The sequence below is a fragment of the Chelon labrosus genome (assembly GCF_963514085.1).
Source record: "Chelon labrosus genome assembly, chromosome: 23".
Lineage (NCBI taxonomy): Eukaryota > Metazoa > Chordata > Actinopteri > Mugiliformes > Mugilidae > Chelon > Chelon labrosus.
In genome coordinates this window covers 10,215,344-10,224,611 of record NC_140356.1, presented here as the reverse complement: position 1 = coordinate 10,224,611, position 9,268 = coordinate 10,215,344, and the positions used below count along the sequence as shown (strand labels likewise).

Below are 9,268 nucleotides of genomic sequence, written 5' to 3'. Positions count from 1 at the left end.
CATTGTGTCTAAGCTGTGAAAATGGTTTATCAAGCTAAAGCTGTCTAAAGGATAAAGGTCCCTTAATCTAGAATAACATTATTTATCTAGAATAATGTGATTATGGTTATATCTGCGACTACATTTCTACAATGTAATGTTGCCAAACTGTACAAAAACCAGCCAAGCTGTATTTGTCCTTTGTCCAAAAAATTAAATTGATGAGATCGGATAGAATTTCATTAGACTCTTGTTTAATGGTTTTGCAGCCTGACATAAAGGAAATTAGCATACATGATACATGATACATGATACACATGTCCCTCCTTGTTGCAACCATTTGTCTGTGAAAAATCATTCTTCTCAGGGAGTGACGTCAAGGTGATATAGCTTTCGTTGGATGATAAGAAAATCTTAAATGTCTTAAAAGACGCTCACTTCTGCAACAGTGCCTGTGTGACTGAGGTAAAAAGAAAGAAGAAGCAAGTGCTGTAAATTACAAACAGAAATGTGCATACGTCTTCATAAAATGTAATTGAATATACTGAATTTTACACGTTTGAGTGCTATAACTAACACTTTTCTCTTAATTTCAACTTCAAACTCATTATCAAATCATTAGGAACTTAAGCAGACAGAAGAAGAACAGGGATTAATTGCATTGCGGTGATATAACAACTTAAAAATGGCTTATGGATGCATTTATTTCATGTGAACAGTGTTAAATTACAGAATTAAGCACCTCGTTGTGTCTTCCAACAATCATCTGTCCCGATTCATTTTGACCCTTGGGGTGAGTTGAATAAAACATTTGAATTTTACAAAGATTTTGGATCTTCTCTTTCAGAAATAAAACAGAAACTGTTCTGTTGTGCACATCCCGCTGTGTTAGCAACCAGCAACCAATCTACTTTTCAGAAACAACAACTTCCAGTGTGGCGTTCGTCAGAATAAATGCAGGAAAAGACGCACGATGTGGGATCTTAGCCAGTGACTATCAGTATAAAGACTGATTGTTAATGAAGACTAGAACTTCTCTTAGGTCCATATACTTGCTTCCCAGAGTATTTTATATACAAATGTCAGTTGTGGGAGGATTACATTTCCAATCCCACAATGCCCAGCGCCAGCAGCACCAACGACATGAGGCTCAAAGTAGGCGTCATCGTAGATGCTTTACCTGAGGAAGAAGAGACAACATAAAAACAGAGTGATAAAAAGAACACAGATCTGTAATAATTCATAAATTTGTTTCAGTCTTACCCCTAAGCTTTATCATCCTAACTGGGCCATCTCCTCCTTCATAACGGCCACGCACCATCATTTCAAAGTCTCCAAGCTGAGGCATGGGGAAGTCCATGAAGTGCCAGCCAGTGATGTAGACCTTCCCGTAGATGTAGCCCGTCTTTCTGAACATGACCTGTGATACAAGAAAAGTGGATGTTCAGTTTTTCTAATCACCCTTTATAGTCTAGATATCCGTAGCAAAGCTTTAAAACATCTACCTTGTAGTACAGGGGGAAGGAGATATTGCCAAACCAGTCGTACGGGATGTGATCCCACCACACATACAACCATTTTCCTGTCCAGCTGATGTAGCGCCACATCCTGGGAGCCTCTGGTGGTGCTGTAAACAACCCATTTATTAACCCCATGTATATATCTGCAAATTATTATACATTTCATTGTTTTATTGTCCGTAGATTGTGAGTTATCCGTCTTACGTGGTCTCTTTGTGAACATCTCACAGTGTTCACCAGGTGGTCCCAGGCCTGCTCCGTTGAAGGCACGGACCTCAATGAGGTAGTGAGAGTCTGGCAGCATGTTCTCCAGCCTGGTCTGGTTGACCGTGGATGAAACAAATATACGATGGGCTCCCGGCTCTGGATCATCATACTTTCTCCAGTATTTGACCTGGTTAGCAGGGTTTTTGAAATTGAGAGTTTTGTTATGCTAATACACTTATCATTGAATAAAGATTCACAGTGTTTCATTAGTGCTAACTAATACTGACATTAAAGTCAATATATGGTGATAATGTGATTGCGGGAAATTAATTTTAAATTTAAAATGGAACCTGGTATAATACTCCTTAAAAAACAAAATGAACATTATCAGGGTCTACTCTGCCACAACTTGTTAGTCTGGGAACCCCTTGGCTATTGTCCAGTGACTTAGCCTCTGGGGGCAATAGCCAGTATTTCAGTGCTTCAGGTGTAGCCAGCAGATATCCAGATAACAACTGGATATGGCTAAGACTTCCAACATCAGTCCAGGTTCCAAACTTAGAAGCAAGAACGAGTTGAGAGACAATGTCTCTGACTTAACAGTTTACACTACAGCTTTGTTTAACGTATGTGCTCAACAAACGGTGACGTGTTAGCTTGCTTGCCAAGTGTTGTAACCGAAGGACTACCAATGGAAACCATTCACCAATTGTGACTGTTGATTTATGATTAAATTAATTTGTAATTGAGCATTATGAATTATTTTACTGCTAACAAAGCGAGACGTGCTAGCAGTCTGAAGCAAATTTTTTGCTAATATGACAATCTAGCCAGGTAATTGTAAATTTACTTACTATATTTTACTTTGTGTATGTTTACTAGGTTATTATTGTACTTTCAGATGTATTGGATGTAGCCCAACAAGTGTAACCCCTCTTTTATTCTATTATTTATGGTATCTCAGCTTTTTAAGCCTTTGAATTATCTGGTAAATTTCTGTTTCCAATTGCCAAAAATTGCTTCCATTACCAAAAAGAGCTGTACCAGTTCTTAGCAGATCAACATCATGGATAGATATTTTTAGTTGCTATCTCAGTGGGCGTGTACCTGGTATCCCTCAATATACTGCTGAAGGCCTGTTCCAGTGTCAACCACCGGCAGCCACCACACCAGAGCTTCAGTGGAAGACACTGGCCTGGCATAGACATCTGTTGGAGATTCTGTTGGTACTGGAGAAGTAATAATAAAAAAAAAAAAAAAAAACGAGAGAAAATGTTGATTGAGTGCACTGCTGGTCAAAACGGTCAATCTCTTCTATTTTCACAAGTGAATAAAGTATTATTGGTCATTTAAAAGTAAAGCCAAAATCTTTACCATCTCTTGGGTAGTAGATGACCTTGGTGAGGCTATAGGGTCCATCTCCTTTCACATTGAATGACTTGATCTTCACCTGAAACTCTCGCACCTGGAAGTCTTCTTCAGTCGGGACGAAGTGGGAGTCTCTGTAAACGTGGCGTCGTGTCTCAGGATCCGAGATGGTCTCGTACCACCAGTCGTAAGCATCATGAGGCTTGAATGCGATGATGTAGCCAAACTTCTTGCCGTAGAAATACCACGGCTGCACAGGCTACAAGTGGAAAGAGTTTCTGGTAAACTGTAAAAACTTTACTTGAGTGTGAATGAAAGGGTCAAACGGAGACACCTACTGTCCACGTGATGAAAATCTCTCCATTTTTACCCCCATAACCTGCCACATCAGTGGGAGAAACCACTGGAGCTGAAGGAAAAGTTTTATAGTTATTTGTTTTAGAATATCTACTGTATATCGACAAATATTAATATTTTGTCCTTACGAGCATCCCAGGTTTTGATCTTGAGGGAGGGGATACTGGCCTCTCCAGATCCATACTCATTCGTAGCAATGATCCTGAACTGATACTCCATCCAGGGGTACAAGTCAGTTACCTCTGCACGATCCACGCTGCCATCAAGAAAGGTTGGAGCTGAAAGACATGAAGAGCAACCGAGTCAAATTGTGCTCGAACATCAATTCCATTTGATGATAAGGAATCTGCACAAAGTGAGGGATGCTCTAGTTTATCACGTCTGCGGTACAAGTGGGCCATCTGTTGGCAGTAAGCAGTACTCACAAGTGCTGGCGTCCCTCCAGTCATCTTCATTCAGAGCCCAGAAGTGCCTGGTCTGAATGGTGTAGTAAAGAATAGGGCTGTTATGCTCCGCTCCTTTAGTCCACAAAAGCTTCACCCATGTGTCCCCAATCTCTTCTACCCGGATCACACCAGGAGGCCCAGGAACACCTGGAGTTTAGGAAGACACATGGACAAATGGGTGGGGAGGTGTAATCATGAAAAAAAACTAATAATACCGACAGCTTTTAGAAGACCTAGCACGTCCAACAATACATTTTGGCATCCGTCATTATCTCAGGCAAGACATACTGGGACTGACCTACAACTTTGAGGTCCGCATAAGCAGTGTCGTTGTCCACCACGGTCTGCGCCGTGCAGGTGTAGCGACCTTCGTGCCAAATTTGGGCATTCTTTATTCTCAGGTCACCACTACCGTCTTCACTCTGACAAACATGGAGCGAAAAAGAGATGAGAGGAAGGGAAAGTGAATGGAGAGAGGGACAAAGGAAGGAATGGCAGACGACAAGAAGAAATTAAAATCTCTATCATCCAGAACAATGATAAGATATAGAAAATACTGGGCCGGAATGAATAGTCACCCTACCAGAACACGTTCATAGTGTTGCCACTCGGCATCAAAGTCGATCACTCTGAAGTCTATAGCCCAGACAAATGTGATATCCAGCATGGGGTCATATGAGGCAGCGCAGCTCAGAATCACCTCGTCACCAACCTTAACCTCGCTGTCTTCAGGAGCTACTGTGATGACGGTAGCCTCTGTGTGAAACAAACATCACGTTTCAGCTAAAACCACACGATCAAACATTTTCTCACTAAATATTTTCTGTATTTAGGTTTATAGTGTACAGACACATATATGCGCACACACACACTGACCCGTGATGGTAAGATACCCAGAGCTGTTGGCTTTTCCTCTGTCATTCTCGGCCAAGCAGGTGTAAACTCCCTCGTCGTTTTTGGTGGCATTGAGGATCTCCAGACTCCCGTCAAACAAGATGGAAATTCTAAAAATTAACAATTAATTAAGATGAGCTGCTTGACGTAGAGAGTAACAGGCACAAACTGGTTAACAAAGGTGACTGTGTGTTGTCTCACTTTTGATCCTAAACAAGACTAAGGTTAGGGTTAGGGTTAAAGGGTTAAATAAGCTGAGCAAAGAAAATACAGTTGTTTCTTAATGTAGTCTGATTTTTGTCGTTTCCTGATTAATTGTGCTGACCGTGAACTATTGAAGAGAAGCTCTTTGCCCTTCGTCCAGGTGTACTTAGGTCTAGGAGCCGCTCTGGGTTTACACTCAATCACCACCCGTCCGTCTTTAGCTCCAAGAAGCTGCTTCTTCACAGGGTTGAACTCAAATGTTGGAGCGCAGGCTACAGAGAGGGAGTAAGTGTCGCTTTTTTTTTTTTTGTTCACTGAATGCGCTTCCCAACATTCAACAAATTAAAAGGAATACAGTGTTTTGAGAGAGCTCACCGATGACTCGCAGCTCAGCGTTGGCGTACTTGATGCCCCAGTAGTTCTCAGCAATACACTGATACATCCCAGAGTCAGCAAAAGTGAGGCTGGAAAACTGCAGCTCACCTTTCCCAAACTGGAAACACACACACACACACAGGACAATGTGTGCTTGAATATAATCGCAAAGAAGATCTATATTGACATCTAAACCCTAGCTGATATCTGTTCCTACCATATATCCATCTTTGTACCAGCGGATGAAAGGGAAAGGTTTCCCTGATGCCACACAGCGCATGGTGTGTGCTGAGCCAGTGTCGATCTGAGTGTTGTTGATGGTTTCCGCCCACTCTGGGGCAGCTGAAAATACAAAATGGACATTACTGTATATTACTATACAATATATAGACATACAGCTCTTAGTATCTTTAGCACACTCTCATGGACTCCACTTACACTCCACATAGAGCCAGGCCTTGTGGTAGTCTTTTCCTTTCGTGTTGATGGCTTCACACTCATATCCTCCAACATCTTCATACTGCACATTGTACAGATGAAGTACAGCTCCCGATTCGCTGATTTCATGATTCGCTGGGAGGTCTGTGGAATCCACCTTCCTCCATACAATATGAGGGATGGGACTGAAAATACACAAAGACAGCTTTTTGTCCTGATAGAAATTGCATCTGAGGGAAACACTTTCGGTTCAACTTCAACTGAGTCACAGCAATGAAACTAAACTTACTTTCCAAGAGCAAAGCACTCCAAGGTAATATTAGAGGCCAACATGGCAGTAGTATCTCCAAACTTCACCCTTATATCTGCCGGGTACTTTCTCGCCTCGCCTGAGCAACAAAAAATAAAAAAAAAATTACATTAATTACATTGAAAATGAAAAAAAGTTTTGACATTTTTTCTTGTTTAGCTGTAGCACTGTGACTAACCATCATCGGGAAGTAACGGTATAAGAGGGATGAACTTGGAGAAGACACTCTTCCCTAGGATGGGACTAGAAACAAAGCAGGAGTAGTTTCCTGCATCCTGGGCTTCCACCTTGGAGATGTACAGGTTTCCCGTCTTTTGGGAGACAAACCGACGGCGGTCTGCATTCAGGAAAACTGGGAACTCGTTGTAGATCCAGCGGTAGGTCACCTCCTCTGAAAGGAGAAACGTAATGGAATGGAGCACTGCCGTGTAAAGCATGAAGGAGCAAATTCAACTTTGGAAGCCCAAAGGAGACAGGAAAGCCTGAACATACCTGGCCAGGCTTTGGGAGGGACACACAGCAGAACTGCTCCCTGGCCTTCTTTGACATACACTGGTTCTCTTTCCTCATCAGGAAACTCCTGAATAACTACACATAAGACGGAAACACACAAACAAACACGGGTCATGAATGATCGAATTAGAAAGTTAATTGAGATAAGGCCAGAAATGAAGTTGACAATTTCTACAAATGAAGACAAATCTAAATCTGTAAGTAGTTCAAGACCTTCAGATCTGCATCTTAATGTTATCATAAATGCAAAGGTGAAGAGGCATTTGAAAGGAAAATGCTTGTTTTTGCAACTTATTGGGATACTCTGACCAACGGGGACCTGGTTTGGTTTCCTGCGTCACACCATGTCCATTCAGGAACCACAGAGCCAATTGCCGTGAAGGTAACCGGCACACTTCGCCTGTGGCATCAGTTGCACACCACAGTCCAGTTGGTGGCAAAACCCTGGCTAAGCCTGGTGTGTCCATATCGACATTGAACAACGAGTTTCTTCAGATTGCCAGGCAGCACGCCTTCTTCATTTGTCATGCTCGTACTCCCATGTTCCTGCATGTGCCGATGTTGTCATGGTCACCTTTCATATTTCAAATGGCTTCTGGTTCTCACTAGGAAACCAACATTTTTGGACCAATCTAAACTGTTTTTGGACATTTGCGAAAACCCTATCAAATGACTTAAAACAAGATTGTACGCTCACATCCAAACTTGACCCTGGCCTCTTTACTGATGACCGTGCCGTAAATATTCCGTGCCACACAGATGTACGTCCCGGCATGTTTCTTCTGCAGAGGGTTGGTGATAACCAGGTTCCCCCCAACCAGGCTGTAGTGATCGTCTGGCTGCTCCATCAGCTTGATTTCCCAGTTATCACGGCGCCACCTAGCAGTGATACAATATAACACAACACGTGCTAAGTGATACAGCACAATGTGGTATAATGTACAGGATAATTTTCTTTTTCAGGAAACACTGCTCGACCTGTATGTAGCTGGCGGGTTCGCACGTGCCCTGCAGTTCATGGAGATTCTCCCATCAGGAGAGTCTTCAATGTAGACCACATCCACGGGTTCCTCTTCAAATATGGGGCCATAACCAGTAGCATCCTCTGATCAGTTTAAAAACAACGTTAGCTCATGTACTGATTTAAAAAAATTAAAAAAAAAAAATCATCCTGAATGTGCACTGGTGTTTCTCTTTTCTTTTTTGGAAAAACTGAACTCACCTCCATAAATTCTAGGCTCACCAAACAAGACGGCCACTAAAAAAAAAAGTAGAAACACTCAGTTTATAATGCGCTGGATTTACACATTAATATTTTGTTCTTTGTTTATCTCTTTGAGAAAGTTCAGGCGTCTCTCTGTCCCCTTACCTGTGATGGAGACGGAGGAGGAGAGGGCCAGCAGCAATAAAGCAGTGGAAGCCATGACAAGTCAGACGATGGACCCACTGCGGCCACGTGAGTTCGACAAATGGAAAAGACGTTGATGGACGTGGCATGAACTGAAGAGTGCTGAGAGAGACGAGAACAAGGAGACATTTTTTGTTCAGGTTGACCAAACTCATTTAGTTTAGCCTGATTTTAATGTGTAAATTTAAACACTTATGACCCCAAACTGTCAAGAGACTGATAGCTGTATAGTGTTTGCATGACTTTCCAGAACAGAAAGAGATTCTGTGCAAAACTAGCTGGAATCCTCCTAGTGCGTATAAATGATTCAGGATGCCAGTGACTCAGCAGAACAATACGTGAGTCGAGTGCGTGAACATCAGCAAGGACAAACACACACACACACATACACACACACTCGTGCTGCTCCTGTGCACACAGAAATCCCAGAACTCCATATGCACAAAACATGCTGCAGCTGTGCCCGTGCTTACGCATCACCTCTGCAGGATGAAACAGCAGTTCTGCTTTGTGCAACTGCAGCAAGCCTTTCTCACTAGCGGGACATAATGGGAGAAGCAGAAGGGAGGAATCAGATACAATAAGCTAGAGTGAGAGGTTAGGGAGCGACTTGGATAAACCCAGGACTGACAGAGATGAAGCTGGGTGGGGGAGGGTGTGCCTCTGTGTGCGATCATAAATTGCCCCGGTGAAGAACTCGTGTTTTATTGCCGAAAACATTAGGCGCGAGGAAAATATACTCGTTGTGCTATTTTTGAGTGAAATATTACACGCTTGGCATGTAATGAAAATGGAATTAGGTGAATCAGCACGAGCCCCATCGCAGCGAGATTGCAGCTGAAGTGGTAGCTAGATGGGAGTGATGTTTTAGGCTGATGTGTCTACAACCTGAGTCAAGAGGGTGAATATAGTCCATAAACACGGAATCCAATGAAGTGCACAATCATTAGTTGTATTTTTAAAAAGCCAATCCCATTTTAGGTTTGCATTTCAGGCATTTTCAGCAGGAAACCTTTCACAGCCAGGCTTTCTATAACCATGACTAATCCTGTTATAGGATTGGTAGGAATTGTAATGTCAGGTGCTCACTCTAAACGCTAAATGATACCTCTCTGCCACCTCTTATTTTGGATTTTGGTCACAAGGATTGCGCAGGTCATATTAGATCAGTCAGTTGAAAACAAAGACATACAAACTTAGAGGAAAGATACTGGTAGTTGTTTCACTATATATAGCAAACATATAGACA

The 9,268-nt window shown here is 42.3% G+C and overlaps 1 protein-coding gene across 1 annotated transcript; it reads right to left on the bottom strand.

Annotated features, from left to right (window-relative positions):
- Positions 1 to 861: 861 nt before the first annotated feature.
- Positions 862 to 8,035, bottom strand: cntn1b (contactin 1b; the record flags this gene model as incomplete). The annotated part of the gene is made up of 23 exons (XM_084573142.1): positions 862 to 1,159; positions 1,243 to 1,399; positions 1,485 to 1,606; positions 1,704 to 1,893; positions 2,814 to 2,935; positions 3,081 to 3,333; positions 3,413 to 3,483; positions 3,560 to 3,709; positions 3,857 to 4,024; positions 4,176 to 4,299; positions 4,461 to 4,633; positions 4,754 to 4,881; positions 5,097 to 5,247; positions 5,351 to 5,468; positions 5,568 to 5,692; positions 5,789 to 5,973; positions 6,078 to 6,177; positions 6,277 to 6,489; positions 6,591 to 6,686; positions 7,309 to 7,490; positions 7,590 to 7,716; positions 7,834 to 7,869; positions 7,981 to 8,035. The coding sequence occupies 23 exons, from the start codon at positions 8,033 to 8,035 to the stop codon at positions 1,077 to 1,079; spliced, it is 3,129 nt and encodes a 1,042-aa protein (XP_084429268.1). The 3' UTR covers positions 862 to 1,076.
- Positions 8,036 to 9,268: the final 1,233 nt, after the last annotated feature.